We start from the raw sequence: 19067 nt of genomic DNA on the forward strand, positions 1-19067 counted from the left end.
TGGCTTTTCAATGTAAAATCTGCGCATATGCGGTATTTTGAATGGCCTACGCAGTCCCTTAAAGGGGCCACACAGGGCCAAAAGAAATTACAAGGAGCATTGCTCATAGCCTGACAAATTTTTCCTTTTCATCCAATTTCCTTTTGAAAGTTACTATCGAATCTGCTTTTTTTCCTCCTTTATGCATTCACAGGATGTGGGCGTCGCTGGCATTTATTGCCCATCCCTAACTGTCCTAGAGAAGGTGGTGGTGAGCTGCTTTCTTGAACACAACAGAGTGGCTTGCTAGGCCATTCCAAAGAGCAGTCAAGAGTCAACCACACTGCTGTAGGTCTGGAGTCACATATAGGCCAGACCAGGGAAGGGCAGCAGATTTCCTTCTCTAAAAAGGACATTAGTGAACATGATGGGATTTTATGACAAGTTTCATGGTCTAGCTTTTTATTCCAGATTTATTTAATTAACTGATTTTAAATTCCCCAGTAGTCGTGGTGGGATTTGAACTCATGTCTCTGGATCATTTGTCCAGGCCTCTGGATTACTAGATCATATCAATTCACTGCGGAAAAAAAAATTATTTCCATTTTCCCTCTGGTTCTTTTGCCAATCATCTTGAATCTGTCTCCTCTGGTTGCCGACCCTCCTGCCCTGGAAACAGTTTCTCCTGATTTACTCCATCAAAATGCCTCTTAAGAATGCATTTTGTATGTTGTATCGAGGTAAATGGCAAGTTCAGCTGATTTTGATGATGTCGGTTGAGGGAAGCAGGAATGTTGGCCAGGGCATGGAATGCTGTTGTAGATTAACAGGCAATCAGCCCATCTAAGTGGTTAAAAGAAAAGACTTGCATTTAGCGCCTTTCACAACCACCAGGCATCTCAAAGCGCTTTACAGTCAATTAAGTACTTTTGGAGCATAGTCACTGTTGTAATGTGGGAAACGCTGCAGCCAACTTGCGCACAGCAAGCTTCCACAAACAGCAATGTGATAATGAACAGATAATCTGTTTTTGTTATGTTGATTGAAGAATAAATATTGGCCAGGACACCGGGGATAACTCCCCTGCTCTTCTTCAAAATAGTGCCGTGGGATCTTTTACATCTACCCGAGAGCGCAGACAGGGCCTCGGTTTAACGTCTCATCTGAAAGACGGCATCTGACAGTTCAGTGCTCCCTCAGCACTGCACTGTCAGCCTAGATTTGTGCTCTCAAGTCCCTGGAGTGGGACCTGAAGCCACAGCCTTCTGACTCAGAGGCAAGTGTGCCACAGCTGACAATACTGTAGTACATTCCTATCGCGTGGTTGTAAACTATTATACACAGAGGTAATCGACATGGTTTTAATAAATATAACTTTTAGTTATTTGCAAGTAAAGATTGCTCTTGGGTTAGCAGCTCCCGAGGGAGCTCCTTTGCTGTGCTCCCTTTGTAGCTTGGTGTCAAATTTTGTCTGATAATGGTCCTGTGAAGTGCCCTGGGACTATGTAAAGACACTATATAGATGAGTAGTAAAAAGTTAATCTACTAATTAACTGAAAACTCACATCCCCATAAGTGATCAACCAGATCCATTTTCCTGGCAGCATTTCCCAATAGCATTCTTCTCAAAGTGGTCTCTTTGCAAACAAACTTGTGGCATTAGAGCACCAATGTCACATCCAATAAATTACTTTTGAAGTGCAGCCACTGCAGTTTTACAGGCAAAAGGCAACCAGTTTACACACAGCAAGCTCCCAAAAATAGCAAATGAAACGAATGACCAGTTAACTTGCTTTTACTGGTGGAGATTGAGGGAGGGATGTTGAAGCACCTGGGAGAGCACCCTGCTGCTCTTTAATTAGAGCCATGGGATATTTAACATCCACGGAATAGGTAGACCTTGGCTGCTTGGCCCATTCGTATTTTCAGGCATGCAGAATTTCTTCCATACAAAAGGCGTTGAGCGGCCTGCACGGGACCTTCAGACAGCTGCGCAGCAGGAACGTTGCATTACGGAACTGAGGGCATTTTCTGTTGCAAGAGGTGCAATCCTTTGGATCAGACTTCTGATTGAAATGAGCAGGTTGGGTTTCAGAGGGGGAAGAAGTTGCTCCGACCAGGTCTTTGCACTCACTACCAACATTGAGGCAATATTCCAGAAGCAGTGGAAGACTGGAGCTGCTTTCATAGATTTGTCATCAGCATATGACTGTCTGGTGCAAAGGCCTGCTACTAGAGCTTTCAATCGTCATCTAATCGGCTGATAACGAAGAAAACAAGCTGCAGACTGCAGGAAGATATCAATCAGCAGGTCAGGTGGGCAGAACAGTGGCAAGTGGAATTCAAACCGGAAAAGTGTGAGGTAATGCATTTGTGGAGGGCTAACAAGGAAAGGAAATACACATTAAATGGTAGGACACTGAGAAGTGTAGAAGTGGTTGCAAGGTGATCAAGACTGGGAATTATATATTCAGGGGTATTTGACAATTCGGAAGGACAGACAGACAGGAAAAGGAAGTGGGGTAGCTCTATTGATAAAGGATGGAATCACTGCAATAGTGAGAAACGATATTGGCTCAAATGATCAGGATGTTGAAACAGTTTGGGTGGAGATAAGGACTAATAAGGGGAGAAAGTCACTGGTGGGCGTAGTCTATAGGCCCCTTAACAGTAGCAACTCTGTTGGTCAGAGCATAAACCAGGAAATAGTGGGGGCTTGTAAAAAGGGAACAGCAATAATCATGGGTGATTTTAACCTCCATATTGATTGGACAAATCAAATTGGTCAGGGCAGCTTTGATGAGGAGTTCAGAGTGCATAAGGGATGGGTTCCTTGAGCAGTATGTAACGGAACCAACCAGGGGGCAGGCTATCTTAGATCTGGTCCTATGTAATGAGACAGGATTAATAAACAATCTCCTAGTAAAGGATCCCCTATGAGTGATCATAGCATGATTGAATTTCAAATTCGATGAAGGGTGAGAAAGTTGGATCTCTAACCAGCATACTAAGCTTAAATAAAGGAGACTATGAAGGTATGAGGGCTGAGTTGGCTAAAGTGGACTGGGATAATAGATTAAAGTGCAGGACAGTTGATGAATAGTGGTGTACATTTAAGGAGATATTTCACAACTCTCAAGAAAAATATATTCCAGAGAGGAGGAAAGGGCATAAGAGAAAAGATAGCCACCCGTGGCTAACTAAAGAAATAAAGGACGGTATCCAATTAAAAACAAGGAAATACAATGTGGCCAAAATTAGTGGGAGGATAGAAGATTGGGAAGTATTTAAAAGCCAACAAAGAATGACTAAAAAAATGATTAAGAAAGGGAAGATAGACTACGAAAGTAAATTAGCACGAAATATAAAAACGGATAACAAGAGTTTTTATTGGTATATAAAAAGGAAAAGAGTGGCTAGAGTAAATGTTGGTCCCTTGGAGGACGAGACCGGGGAATTAGTAATGGGAACATGGAGATGGCAGAAACTCTGAACAAATATTTTGTATCAGTCTTTACGGTGGAGGATACTAATAATATTCCAACAGTGGATAGTCAAGGGGCTATAGGAGGGGGGAAGAACTTAACACAATCACAATCACTAAGGAGGTGGTACTCAGTAAGATAATGGGACTAAAGGCAGATAAATTCCCTGGACTTGATGGCTTGCATCTTAGGGTCTTAAGAGAAGTAGCGGCAAGGATTGTGGATGCATTGGTTGTCATTTTACCAAAATTCCTTGGATTCTGGGGAGGTCCCAGCAGATTGGAAAACTGCAAATGTAACGCCCTATTTAAAAAAGGAGGTAGACAAAAAGCAGGAAACTATAGACCAGTTGGCCTAACATCTGTGGTTTGGAAAATGTTGGAGTCCATTATTAAAGAAGCAGTAGCAGGACATTTGGAAAAGCAAAATTTGGTCAGGCAGAGTCAGCATAGATTTATGAAGGGGAAGTCATGTTTGACAAATTTGCTGGAATTCTTTGAGGATGTAACGAACAGGGTGGATAAAGGCGAACCAGTGGATGTAGTGTATTTGGACATCCTGAAGCATTTGATAAGGTTCCACATAAAAGGTTACTGTACAAGATAAAAGATCACAGGGTTGGGGGTAATATATTAGCATAGATAGAGGATTGGCTAACGAACAGAAAACAGAGAGTAGGGATAAATGGTTCATTCTCGGGTTGGCAATCAGTAACCAGTGGGGTGTATCAGGGATCAGTGCTGGGACCCCAACTATTTACAATCTATATTAACGACTTGGAGAAAAGGAGTGAGTGTAATGTAGCCAAGTTTACCGACGATACAAAGATGGGAGGAAAAGCAATGTATGAGGAGGATAAATAAAGAGAAACATCTACAGTAAGTTTAAACCGCCTCGTATCTTACAGCAAAACCTACATAAATACATAAAATGACACAAAATCTGCAAAAGGACATAGACAGTCTAAGTGAGTGGGCAAAAATTTGGCAGATGGAGTATAATGTTGGAAAGTGTGAAGTCATGCACTTTGGCAGAAAAAAAATCAGAGCAAGTTATTATTTAAATGGAGAAAGATTGCAAAATGCTGTACAGCGGGACCTGGGGGTACTTGTGCATGAAACACAATAGGTTAGTATAGAGGTACAGCTAGTGATCAGGAATCTTGGCCTTTATTGCAAAAGGGAAGTCTTGCTACAGTTGTGCAGGGTATTAGTGAGGCCACACCTGGAATACTGCGTGCAGTTTTGGTTTCCATATTTACGAAAGGATATACTTGCTTTGGAGACAGTTCAGAAGGTTCACTAGGTTGATTCCAGAGATGAAGGGGTTGACTTATGAGGAAAGGTTGAGTCGGTTGGGCCTCTACTCATTGGAATTCAGAAGAATGAGAGGTGATCTTATCGAAGTGTGTAAGATTATGAGGGGGCTTGACAAGGTGGATGCAGAGAGGATGTTTCCACTAATGGGGGAGACTAGAACTAGAGGGCATAATCTTAGAATAAGGAGCTGCCCATTTAAAACTGAGATGAGGAGAAATTTCTTCTCTCAGAGGGTTGTAAATCTGTGGAATTCACTGCCTCAAAGAGCTGTGGAAGCTGGGACATTGAATAAATTTAAGACAGAAATAGACAGTTTCTTAAACGACAAGGGAAAAAGGGAGCATGGGCAGGTAAGTGGAACTGAGTCCATGATCGGATCAGCCATGATCGTATTAAATGGCGGAGCAGGCTCGAGGGGCCATATGGCCTACTACTTCTCCTATTTCTTATGTTCTTATGTAACAAAGGGACCTTGGAGTGCATGTCCACAGATCCCTGAAAGTAGCAGGCCAAGTAGATAACGTGATTAAGAAGGCATACGGAATGCTTGCCTTTATTAGCCGAGGCATAGAATATAAAACATTGGTTAGGCCACAGCTGGGGTACTGCGTGCAGTTTTGGTCACCGCATTACAGGAAGGACGTGATTGCACGGGAGAGGGTACAGAGGAGGCTTACGAAGATGTTGCCGGGAGTAGAGAATCTTAGCTACGAGGGAAGATTGGATAGGCTAGATTTGTTTTCATTGGAACATAGGAGGCTGAGGAGAGACCTCATTGAGGTGTATAAAATTATGAGGGGCCACATATCGTGAATAGAAAGAGCCTATTTCCCTTAGCAGAGGGGTCAACAACCAGGGGGCGTAAATTTAAAGTAATTGTTGAAAGGTTTAGAGGGGATTTGAGGGGAAATTTCTTCACGCAGAGGGTTGTGGGAGGCTGGAACTCACTGCCTGAAAGAGCTGTAGAGGCAGAAACCCTCACCACATTTAAAAAGTACTTGGGTGTGCACTTGAAGTGCCGTAACCTGCAGGGTTACAGACCTAGGGCTGGAAAGTGGGATTAGGCTGGATAGCCTCTTGTTGGCTGGCGCGGACACGATGGGCCGAAATATACTTCTTCCGAGCTATAAACGTCTATGATTCTAATGCCGTAAGACTCTCAGGCCCATCAACAGCCTACCAAGCAACCGCAAGTTCATCTTAGTGACAAGACCAGCCGAACACTGATGCTAAACAATGGTCTGCCACTTTTTCAACATCTATATGATAGACATGCCTCGTACCAACTCCTGAAAGTTTATCTATGCCAATGACATAGCACGGCTGACGCAGGAGTTAGCAAGTAGGATGCTCACAAGCGACCTGGACTTACTGGAATACTCCTTCCGGACCTGGCGCATCAGCCCCAATCCAGAAGAGACAGTTGCGTCAGCATTGCATCTGAATAGAGCAGCCGAGAAAGAACTCAATGTTTCCTTCTGTGGAAGACGTCTTACCCATGAACCTCACCCAAAATACCTGGGCGTCACTCTGGACAGGACTCTCGCCCATCGGCCTCATCTCATAACACCGACCAAAAAGTAAAAACCAGGGTCAATCTGGTCCGTAAACCGCTGGAACGTCATGGGGGGGGGGGGGGGGGGGGAATGCACAGCCAGAACACTTCGCACCACAACAGTTGCCCAAATCTACAATGTTGCAGAACACTGCGCTGATTCATGGTCCTGCAGACACCACACACACATCGTCGGCGTGCAGCTAAATGCTGCCATGAAGACGGTGAAAGGAGCGATTCAGTGCACTCCAACTGAATGGCTCCCGGTGCTGTCCCACATTGCTCTGCCTGCCATTCTCCACGACACCACTGTGCTCCACGCGCTGGAAAAAAAAAAAATCACAAGCAACAGGACTTTCCCATTCGAGAAGACTTTGAAAAACCCACTGTGAAAGCGCTTAAAATCATGCCGGTCATTCTGGGAAACAGCAGCCAGGAATCATGCAGCTGGTGTCCAGGCGGATGGAATCGTGGGATGCATGCAATATAAAGAACCAACACTTCATCACTGACCCAGTAAGCAGGGGTCCCTGGCTTTGACCTCCCTCGAAGACAGTGGACAGCACTCAAGTGAAAGCAGCATGGGTGATGCGGCCGCCTGCTTCACAAGCGCAAGATGAGGGACGACCCAAAGTGCGACTGTGGCCACCAGTCCCAGACCATGGGACACATCACATCAACCAGCCCACCGAGATCTGTTGCAGGAGGCATCTCATTTCTCCACTCAACATCTCAGCACACCTTCAAATGGATAACCAAACTAGACACCCCATTATAAGCTTTTCCTGTCATACAAAAGCAGCAGCAGTAGTAGTGTTACCAACTGAGCCAAGCTCGCAATTCTGATGTTCCATTGTACAGGCTGACGCATCAAATTTGAAATGTCCCTTGCTACAGGAAGTGCAGCATGTTGAGGTTCCAGTACAATGCCAGAGTGCTAAGGAATGGGTTCTTGCCCACAATTCCCACCAGAGTGAATCACTATTGGAGGAGATGCCAAGCACCTCCTTACATGCTTCCTTGAAGGTGGTGGTCACCCTGGGCCACACTCATACTGGCTGGCCATAAAGCCACACCACCAGCAGCTCTTGGTTGCATTAGAATTTTATTAATTGCACTTATAAAATAGACTTGATGAACTAATGGAAATTCCAACTTACGTCATAATTTAGAGGATCTGCCTCATTTGCAACTGTAAGGCCTGCCAACTCTCCAAGACCCAACGCATTCTCCAGTGCTTCATCTGTCCCCATGATAAAGGATTTTCCTGCTCCCGGGGGAAAGGTCATTGCCTCAACTAAAAAAAAAAAGTTTTGTTTTTAAAAGTTTTATATCACCAGAAATTTTAATTCAATATAAATGAGAATGTTAATATTGTATATAGAAGACTTAGGATTGTTTTGAATAAAAACACACCAATTCACATATGTCTAAGACTTGCTTTCCTCTCCCATACCTTCTTCCGTCCTGCCAGCTTCGTGCTCAGTCAGCCGTGTGCTCGTCGGCCTGGGGGGTGAATTTACTGAAGACTGCAGAGGAGGGAGCTCATCTACGTCTCTTAAAGTAGCCAACATGTCTTGTAACTTTGATCTATTCGGCCCTGTTAAGAAACAAAAAGAGAGCTAAAAGTAGTGTTGGATCTTGTGACCCTCTGTCTCTGTCGAAAAGAATGATTTGATTGTATGTTTTCAGGTTTGTCGGTTTTAAAATATTGGCTCAATTTTATCACAAGTACCTAATAACCATTAGAAAAGTGAATCTAACAAAAAATAGCAAAAAACACAGAAAAAATGTTTTATTATATTTTCTAATTTAACTGAGATCCCAATCATGTCAACTGTCGATCCAGATATGGTCTCCTTCATTTTTGGCTTGCAGTTCTATCCTTATCTGCAAATGAGCAGGCCATAAGACAAGGTAGGAAAATGGTACACTGCACCTCCAAGAGTTTGCTACCAGTCAGCTACTCTTCCTCTACCTCAGTGTGTACCTAAAGCTCCTGCAAGGTGATGAAGTATATTAAATTTTATTGGACACCAGTGCCCAACATGGGCAACATGTGTGGAAAGAGGATAAAATTCCTCTCACTAATTGGCGACCACACCGCAATCGTGTATTTGGTCCATATCTTTGCTGCCTTTTGAAGATATTTAGGACTAAACACATTGAAGAAGTATATTTGCATAGTATGAGTGACACTCTGTTCGAGCCAGTTGGGATTCTGATCATGGGCATGATGCTTTGGCCATTAATGTAAACCACTGTTCTGCCACAATGTTCCATTACCTCACATTTAACTGGTGCAAACGTTACCTCCAATTGTCAGCCAATCCTGGATAACTGATCACTCATCAACACTAACCAATATTTTATGGAAGATTAAAAGTTGAATATGGACACGTTTTTCTTGTGATATATTTCAGATACTGAATTTACACACATTGATGTAAGTTTTACCCTTTGACAAGGTGGCTCAAATGGACTTGATCAATTGCCTAAAATAAGACTGACTAAAAATATGAATGTGGGGAATTCTGCTTTTTAAGTTGGCCCCAGAACAAAACAAATGCACCTCTGGGGTAGGTGTCATGATGAGACGGATTCTGAAGGACTGGATAAAGTATTATGAATTCATAGCCGCAGTCTCTGTCACAGGTGGGACAGACAGTGGTTGAAGGAAAGGGTGGGTAGGGAGTCTGGTTTGCCGCACACTCCTTCCGCTTGATTTCTGCATGCTCTCGGCGACAAGACTCGAGGAGCTCAGCGTCCTCCCGGATGCACTTCCTCCAATTAGGGCGGGGACCCCCAGGTGGCAGTGGGGATGTCGCACTTTATCAGGGAGGCTTTGAGGGTGTCCTTGTAACGTTTCCGCTGCCCACCTTTGGCTCGTTTGCCATGGCGAGTTCAGAGTAGAGCGCCTGCATTGGGAGTCTTGTGTCTGGCATGCGAACTATGTGGCCTGCCCAGCGGAGCTATCAAGTGTGGTCAGTGCTTCAATGCTGGGGATGTTAGCCTGGACGAGGACGCTAACGTTGGTGCGTCTGTCCTCCCAGGGGGGTTTGTAGGATCTTGCGGAGACATCGTTGGTGGTATTTCTCCAGCGACTTGGTGTCTACTGTACATGGTTCACGTCTCTGAGCCATACAGGAGGGCGGGTATTACTACAGCCCTGTAGACCATGAGCTTGGTGACAGTTCTGGTCTTCAAACACTATTCCTCAGGCAGCCGAAGGCTGCACTGGAGGCGGTGTTGGATCTCGTCGTCAATGCCGGCTCTTGTTGATCGGAGGCTCCCGAGATAGGGGAAGTGGTCCACGGTGTCCAGGGCCGCGCCGTGGATCTTGATGACTGGGGGGCAGTGCTGTGCGGAGAGGACAGGCTGGTGGAGGACCTTTGTCTTACTGATGTTTAGCGTAAGGCCTGAGCTTTCGTACGCTTCAGTAAACACGTCGACTATGTCCTGGAGTTCAGCCTCTGTGTGTGCACAGACGCAGGCGTCGTCTGCGTATTGTGGCTCGACGACAGAGGTTGGGGTTGGTCTTGGACCTGACCTGGAGACGGTGAAGGTTGAACAGGTTCCCACTGGTTCTGTACTTTAGTTCCACTCCAGCGGGGAGCTTGTTGACTGTGAGGTGGAGTATGCCAGCGAGGAAGAGTGAGAAGAGAGTTGGGGCGATGACGATGACGGCTTGACCCCGGTCCGGAGGTGGATTGGGTCCGTGATGGATCCATTGGTAAGGATCACGGCCTGCATGTCATCGTGGAGCAGGCAGAGGATGGTGATGAATTTTTGGGGGCACCCGAAACGGAGGAGGACGCTCCATAGACCCTCGGGGTTGACAGTGTCAACAGCTGCAGGAAAAATGCAGGGAATAGTGCCAGCCCTTATACATGGCCTTCTTCGACCTTACAAAGGCACATATGTATGTGGTTGTGTATTACATTCACAGTGCTAAGTGGAAACAGAACAGCTCTCTTCTATCTGTACATTCAACCTGGATTGAAGCACCAGATGGAATAAACTTCTCATTCTACATTCCCTCGACTACTTAAATCGGAATTCTTCCATCGACGTCAGCTCCACTATCAGATTTGATACCATTACCTCAGGTCTTCTTCACTGAAGGTTCAAACCTGCAATGAGAAGGAACCAAACACAAATTCTCCGAGTTCCAGAAATGTCTTTCTATCCCACACACAAACTGGATGAGTCAAAACACGTGGGCTTGGGTACTTTGGATCAAGTCAGCATTACGGAGATTAATGCTGCTATCTACAATTTTCAGTGTTGATATTTTTAACCAGCACAGAAATCACTTTAATAATAACATTTATAGATTTTTTTTTTTGCCAGTCACAACGTTGAGACTTGTACTCTAAAAGGTTCCTGTCCCCAACGAGCCATCCATGCCAGATGAAAATGAAATAGGCCTCCAGCCATGTTAATTATTGACCAAATAATTTGCTAAACTTTTTCCACTTGTTTAACCTTCATCTGTTATAGAAGTTTGACTGTCCTTCAGTACACAAACCCAAAATATATCACTAGAAATCATTTCCATCTTATATATTAATGAAGTGAAAATAATGAGATTGCAAAAAAAAAACAGCAAGCTAATAATGAAAGGAGAAGATTAAAAATAGTTTCGGGCATCAACTGCCGAAAAAAAGTTAAACCAAGGCAATGGTGTGAGAGAGGATCAAGAGTAGCTGAGAGTGAGCAGATAATTTTAAAAGGAACAGGAAGAGTATCTGGATACTTTTTTTTTAAAGTGGTAAAAGAGGGTTTACGAGCCAAAAGTATACCAGATTCCATACGCACTTACTCTTCACCCCCTTTTTCCCCTTTCGCTCCTTTTTGTACTGCTCCTTGAGTTTGGTTATTAGTCCCTGGTCCACGTCCCAACTCTCTGGTGTGGGACACACATCTTCCTTGTCTAAACACAGCACAGTGAAACAAATCAGAGATTGCCTTATAGAACAATCCAACTCTTACACCATTAGCAGGGCAGTTCGAACATGTCCATTTAAATACACGGCATCACAGTGAGCAACTCGGTAGCAGGGTTTGGTTGAAGTTGGAGCTAATTGATTATACTGTCCCCATTGGAACTTTTTCAGCAGCAGTTTATGTTTAAATAATCAAAATAACATTCACTATCAAAAGAAGAGTACCTATATTGTTATTTTGTTGTTGTTGAGTATTCTCAAATTAAGATTGTATCATCATATAGGCTAAAGTCCCAGATAACATATTTGTTAGTTATTCCAGGGACAGGACAGCCAATCCTGTCAGTGGGAGATGGGATTTGCATACTACAACACACATGAATGCATATACACCCATAAGTCACATATTAGATTTCAGGTAGAAGCTACATGACTCAGCTTTTTATGATCAATATACTAGCTTGTAAAGTAAGTTTACCGTATTAGCTGTTTGCATATTATAGGATAAAACAACTTATTACAATTTGAGTATTGATGAGACTACATCTGGAGTACTGCGTACAGTTTTGGTCTCCTTATTTAAGGAAGGATTAGAGACTGTTCAGAGAAGGTTCACGAGGTTGGTTCCTGAGATTAAGGGGTTGAATTATGAAGAAAGGTTGAGCAGTGTTGGGCCTATACTCATTGGAGTTTAGAAGAATAAGAGGTGATCTTATTGAAACATAAGATTCTGAAGGGGCTCGACAAGGTGGATGCAGAGAGGAGGTTTCCCCTCGTGGAAGAATCTAGAACTAGGGGGCATAGAATAAGGGGTCGCCCATTTCTTCTCTCAGAGGCTCATAAATCTGTGGAATTCTCTGCTGGGTCATTGAAGATATTTAAGGTGGAGATAGACAGATATTTGAGCGATATGGGAGTGAAGGGTAATGGGGAATGGGCAGGGAAGTGGAGCTGAGCCCAAGGTCAGATCAGCCATGATCTCATTGAATAGTGGAGTAGGCTCAAGGGGCCAAATGGCCTACTCGTACTTCTTATAAAAGCACCCATGCAAGCCAGCCTATTTCTCGCCTATTGTTGCCATCCATAGCACTGTGTCTGCATTGTTGTGTGAAGCCTTCTCTAGTGTTATAAGCTTTTGCTAGCTTGTAAAGTAAGTTTACCATGTTAGCTGTTTGCATATTATAGGATAAAACTTATTACAAAAGGTTTCAAAATGACACTAGTGAGTGAGTCAAGTTCAGCCACACAGGCCTTCTGATCACAGTCCACCTCCTGTAAATATGGATTTAAATAGAGCTCTGCTTTTATCTCCGCTCCAAACCCTTTCCCAGCAATTGAACAAGCAAACGCAGGTTACACAATCCCAATGAGCCCTGTGTTGGGCTGACATCAAACACGGATGTTTGACGGTAATGCTTTGTACTCAGCAACACTTGGCAGTTTCCCCCCTCCCCCAAAGCTATTACATCTGTGCAGGCCCTCACAGGGAACTCAGCTCAGAATTATATTTGCGATTCCACATCCCAAACCCAGAAATAGGTCACATAACCTACACAAGAGATTCATCACCAAGACTACTTGCTAGCATCTCTGTAACACTTCACTCCCACCATTACTGAAACCTTTATTCACATGGGAACACCACGACCTCCCAAGTTCCCTTCCAAGTCACACACCATCCTGACTTGGAAATATAATCGCTGTTCCCCTGTTCCCTCAGGTCGCTGGGTCAAAATCCTGGAACTCCCACCCAACAGTAGTGGGAGTACCTTCACCACACGGATTGCAGCGGTTCAAGGCGGCAGCTCATCACCACCTTCTCAAGAGGCAATTAGGGATGGGCAATAAATGCTGGCCTTGCCAGCGACGCCCACATCCCAGAAACAAATAATAAAAAAAACACCGACACTGTCCTCACTGGGCTCCACCATCCGTCAGCTAAAACTATGCTTCTCGCATCCTGCCCCACAACCACACCAAGACCCATCCTGCCATGCTGACCTCCACCATCTCTAAATCCCTAATGCAAATTCGAAATCTTGTCCTCCTCCACAAATGCCTGTGGCTTCGCCCCATTCTGCCTTCACAACCTTTGCCAGCTCCACTCTCCCTCCTGTGACCTTCAGTGTTCGGACTGCAACTTTCTGTGCATGCTGCCTCCCACCGCCATCGTTGGCAAAGCAGTCAGCCATCTTGCTCCTACTCATGAACACGATTTCAAAACTCTACCAGATGCAGCCAATCCCACACTAACTTTTCCTCCATCATCCTTTGCACTCACCACACTTCAATGACGCCCCTTCCCAACACACACATTTGAAAATTATTGTCTTTATTTATGCATCATTCAAGGTCTCACCACTCCCTATCCCTTCAGTGCCACGCTCCCGCAAGCACCTTCTTGCGTGACTCCGGACTTCTTTGCTTACTCCTTCCTTTGCTCCACCTTTGGATGCCGAGCTTTCAGCGGCCTGAGCCCCCCAAATCTGAAATGTAAGCCCACCTGGGGGTTACATGACCAGCTCAGGTAGAGAATTAAAATTACGATGTTAAAACCTTATTTTTTGGTGGCTTCCAGATATTCTCTCCCTTTAAACTGTTATAAGGGGCCCAAGTTTCCACAAGAAAAAAAATGGGCGCCCCTCTGAGCTGGGCGCCCGTTTTTCGTGCCTAAAAAAATCCTCGGTATTCTCCACCTACTTACAGGTCCTCGGGCCCTCGGCGCAGTCAGCACGAGCTGTGGAGGGGGCGGAGCCAGGTCCCTGCGCTGAAAACAATGCCGGGACCTCTGCACATGCGCGCTACAGTGGGCACGCAAGTGCAGTAGCTCCAGGCACCGAACTGTGTGGGAGGGGCCCGAAGCACGCAGCCCCTAGCCCTGGCTGAATGGCCTCACTGGGGCTGCGTGGATAAGGCTCCTCCCACGGCCAGCTCCTGCTCCCCGCCCCCGACAACCGCTCCCCCACCCCCCCGCCGACCAGACCCGACCCCCGCCCCGGGACCCGCTTCCCCCCCCCCACCGACCCGACCAGTGCTCCTGTTCCCCGACCCGACCCGCCCGCCCCCCCCACTGGACCCGACTCCCGGACTGGATCCGATCTTCCGATCTATCCCTCTCAGCGACACGAACGGCTTTCTCCCCTCCCCCCTCCCGCTCAGCGGCACGAACGGCTGCAGAATTCTCCCTGGCTGAAGCACTTTCACACAGGTAGGAAGATGGTTTATTTAATCTTTTCTTGGCTTATAAATGTTTATTCAGGTTGGATTTATTTGTAGAAGTATAAATAAGGATTTATTGTCGAATTTAATGAGTTCCCTTCCCCCCCTCCCCCCCCCCCCCCCCACCTCGTTCTGGACGCCTAATTTGTAACCTGCGCCTGATTTTTTAATGTGTAGAACAGGTTTTTTCAGTTCTACAGAAATCTTCACTGGCTCCATTCTACTTTAGTTTGGAGTACATTTTCACTGTGGAAACTTTCAAATCAGGCGTCAGTGGCCGGACACGCCCCCTTTTGAAGAAAAAATTCTGTTCTAAACTAGAACTGTTCTACCTGACTAGAACTGCAGAAAAGAAAATGTGGAGAATTGCGATTTCTAAAATAGTCCGTTCTCCACCGGTTGCTCCTAAAAATCAGGCGCGAATCATGTGGAAACTTGGGCCCAAGGAGTTATAGTTGCTAGCTGAATCCATGCTTCACATCACGAGTGCTGCAGTGTCTACAGTACTCCAAAAAAATTGTACATTGCCACGCCAGTGCAGATATTTCTTGTCACTGTTCTTGCTCTTATCTGATTATCACCAAGCTTCATACAATTTATATTCGTGAATACATTTGGCACATTTCCTATGATAAAAGGGAAAATACGCCCAGGCAATTCAATCACACTCCTAACTTGTGCTTTGTAGGTAGTGATGTTGCTGCAAGGAGTCAGGAGAAGTCATTCACTGCAGAATGCCAAGCTTCTGTTCTGCTCTAGTAGCCATGGCATTTATGTGACTGGCCCAGTTGAATTTCTGGTCAATGGTGATCCCTAGGATGTTGATGGTAGGGGATTCGGCGATGGTAATTCCATTGAATATCATGGGGAAATGGTTAGGCTCTCGCTTGTTGGAGATGGTTATTGCCTGGCACTTGTGTGGCACAAATGTTACTTGTCACTTATCAGTCTAAACCTGGATGTTATCCAGGTCTCGTTACATGCATTAAAACAATGTCAATGTTTTGCAAGCTCCAATTTATCAGAAGGATTAAAAAAAGTGACCACAATTTTTTTTTAAGTTTGTAAACAGGCTGAAAGAAAATCTTAAAACGCGAGATGTACAGAGTACAAAATAAATTTATTCCTATAAGGCGAAAAAGAGGTGCAAAGTATAGAGTTATGTGGGTCAAGAAAGAGATTAAAACTAAACTATGATAAAGTTAGGGCTGACAGCACTAAAGATAATCATGAGAAATAAATAAAAGTGCATTTAGGGTTAGGGTTAGCAAGATGAAAAGGGAGATTAGAGGAGCTAATATGAAATATGAAAAAGGACACGCAGATAATAGGAAATAGTAAGGGCTTTCAATAGCACACAAAACGTGAAGGAAACAGTTGAAGGAAGAGGAGAAGCCCTCTGGGATGAAGATGGGAGTCTAATTGAAGATGAATGCAAGGCAGAAATATTTTTAAAATATTTTGCATCAGTGAGGTGGAATTGAGAACATAGATGAACCAGAGAAGAATATGGAATAATTGGTAAAGCTAACTATAGATAAAGAAGTGGTTGAAATATGCATCTTCTAAAGGAAAATTGGCTAAATATTTGAAGCAGAGGAAGGTACGGGACCATGGGGAAGAGAGTTTTGGATTGCTCATAGCCATGGTGGGCCGTAAAATTCTATGGTTCTGAAGTTCGAGCCCAAACCCTGCATTTAAAAAAAAAATGTATATATTTTAAAAACTTGAGGGAATTCTGCAACCTCTGTTGTCCAAATAGAAAAACTTAAAACTGCAGCCACCTTCTCCTAGTGCGTGCCCATTATAGTTTCTTCCCCCAGCTCTTACACCTACTCCCTGTCCCTCTGGTCCCTCGCGCAGCCTTTCCATCAGATATTTGCAATTATACCCCAACATCCTGCAGTGATCTTCAAACAAGCTACACAATAATGGGCCCTTTTCATCGCCTTATAGGAATACATTTATTTTGTACTCTGTACATCTCATGTTTCAAGATTTTCTTTCGGCCTGTTTACAAACGTAAAAAAAAATTGTGATCATTTTTTTTCCAGTGTTCTGTGCTCAGTCAAAAATCACAGACCTCTATAATTTAACATATGATACAATTACAAACAGATGGCAGCATGTAGAGTTCCAACAACTTAAACATGTGCTTTTGCAGTCCACCAAAGTACTTTTTAACCATGGAGTAAGGTTACTTTGTTTTCTTTCACTTTCCATTTGGCAACCCAAAATTACAAATCAACAGGCAAATCTGCCAACCTTTGTTTGTATCATTCATAAATACACTGCACATGAAGATCAGTAGAATTTATGCTATTTTTCAGAACCACAGTAGCGGTTGACCAACAGTTGCTAGTATTGTGAGATGATCCAAAAGATTTACAAACTGCACTGGTTACACCAAGAAGGAAAAAGCAAAGCCGAGATAAGCTGACAATTTTAACATTAGAAAGACAGTCATAGATGTGCCTACATTTAGTTTTCACAGACACACTTCAATGGCCATTTCACACCTTAATTTTTGTGACTAATCAAGAAAGGTATCTAATCTGAAGAGTGGTTACATTTAATACACTCCTGACATGTGCAACAATTTTTGACAAACAAAATGAAGGCAAGCGAACTTGATTGTCTCTATAGTAACAAGGTACTGCAAAACTTTACCCCATTCTGTTCCATCCCCCGCACTTCTTGACTCTCCAGCTCCATCACCTTCATCTGTCGTTCCCAAGAAATCAAACTCTCTCAGTGCTTCCTCCGTGTCCATATCTTCCGTCGTATCAGATGATACTCCTTTATTAACAAACTGTTTAAAAGATGGCAATTAGTGTAATGAGCAACAATGGTCATCATACTGCATTACGGTAACCCAGTTAAACCAAGAAAGAGACACACAATAGACTTCAAAAGCACCCTATAAAAGTAAACAGGTAACAATTAACAAAAATCACCATTGGCAGAGAAGTATCTTTCATCATTAGATCAGATTTTACATTAGCTTTCCTGTGTTTTGCAGTAGCTATCTTATTAAATATTTTTTATCATGTGTAGTACACTTTCGTAATAAAGGCAAATCAGAGATTATATTCTATAATTAATAAGTTTATTTACAGGCAGTACATATGCTACTGCACAGTTGTACATTACTTTATCTATTACATATTATAAATGCTGAGTGGTTTCCACATTCTAATGGTTGTGCTCCTGTATATGGCATTGTGAGCATAACATTAACTGACTCACTCACTTAAGTAGGGCTCCCTAACGTTTTCTGACATTTGAAATTTGAAATTTCATTGCAGTTCTTAATACTCACCACCGGACAGCGCTGTACCAAAGCCGACATATTTCTAACAGTGATTATTTGCAATGCATCTTTGGCCCTTTCAGCGCAGGAGTGCCTGTTTGGTACCACGCACATGCACTCGATCCGGACACACATGCACAGCACCAAACGGTGCAGTGGCTGCAGCCTGCACGGCCACGCTTCAATCGGCTCTGTGCAGAGTTGGTTAGGGAATCGGGGGGTGGTTGGAGAGGGGGTCGAAGGGAGGAGGGGGAAGAGAGGATAGGGGGCGTAAGAGCAGCAGAGGAGCAGGGGGGGGGGGCGGTGTAGGCAGGAGAGCATCGAAGGGGAGGATAGAAAGGGGTGCAAGGAGAGGATGGAAAGGAGGAGAGAAGGGATTGAGAAGTTGGGGGAGGGGGGGGGCGAGAAAAAGAGAGAAGAGATGGGATTGAGGTGGGGGAAGGTGGGGCAGGGAGACGGGATCGAGGGGGGGGAGGAGAGTCGGGATCGAAGGGGGGGGGGAAGGAGACGGGATCGAGGGGGGGAGGAGAGTCGGGATCGAAGGGGGGGGAAGGAGACGGGATCGAAGGGGGGAGGGGGGAGGATCGACAGAGGGGGAGACGGGATCGAGGGGGGGGGGAGGAGACGGGATCGAAGGGGGGGGGGAAGAGACGGGATCGAAGGGGGGCGGGGGGGGAGAGGGGATCGGGGGGGGGGGGGGGGGGGAGAGGAGAGAGAGAGAGAGAGAGAGAGAGAGAGAGAGAGAGAGAGAGAGAGAGAGAGAGAGAAGAGAGAGAGAGAGAGAGAGAGAGAGAGAAAGAGAGACGGAATCGGGGTGGGGGGGTGAGAAAGAGAGACCGTATCGAAAAGGGGGGGGGACGACGGGATCGATGGGGGGGGGGGGGGTGAGATGGGATCGAAGGGGGGGGAGACGGGATCGAGGGGGGGGGGGGTGAGATGGGATCGAAGGGGGGGGGAGACGGGATCGAGGGGGGGGGGGAAGAGACGGGATCGAAGGGGGGGGTGGGGAGGGGAGACGGGATCGGGGGGGGGGAGGGGAGACGGGATCGGGGGGGGGGGGGGGAGACGGGATCGAAGGGGGGGGTGGGGTGGGGAGACGGGATCGGGGGGGGGGGGTGGGGAGACGGGATCGACGGGGGGGTGGGGAGACGGGATCGGGGGAGACGGGATCGACGGGGGGGGGTGGGGAGACAGGATCGAAGGGGGGGGTGGGGTGGGGAGACGGGATCGGGGGGGGGGGGGGTGGGG

The 19067-nt window shown here is 45.4% G+C and overlaps 1 protein-coding gene across 1 annotated transcript in view; it reads right to left on the reverse strand.

The window, feature by feature from the left end:
- LOC139267010 (striatin-like) overlaps positions 1–19067 on the reverse strand; it is a 42586-nt gene that overhangs the window by 18522 nt on the left and 4997 nt on the right. The window contains exons 2-5 of the mRNA XM_070884642.1: positions 17177–17318; positions 11164–11274; positions 7795–7938; positions 7499–7635 (exon numbers count right to left, since the gene is read on the reverse strand). Of these exons, the coding sequence (XP_070740743.1) occupies positions 7499–7635; positions 7795–7938; positions 11164–11274; positions 17177–17318 (534 nt within the window). The remainder of the gene's footprint in view (positions 1–7498; positions 7636–7794; positions 7939–11163; positions 11275–17176; positions 17319–19067) is intronic.

This window comes from Pristiophorus japonicus, chromosome 7 (assembly GCF_044704955.1).
Source record: "Pristiophorus japonicus isolate sPriJap1 chromosome 7, sPriJap1.hap1, whole genome shotgun sequence".
In the NCBI taxonomy this organism is placed as follows: Eukaryota; Metazoa; Chordata; class Chondrichthyes; family Pristiophoridae; genus Pristiophorus; species Pristiophorus japonicus.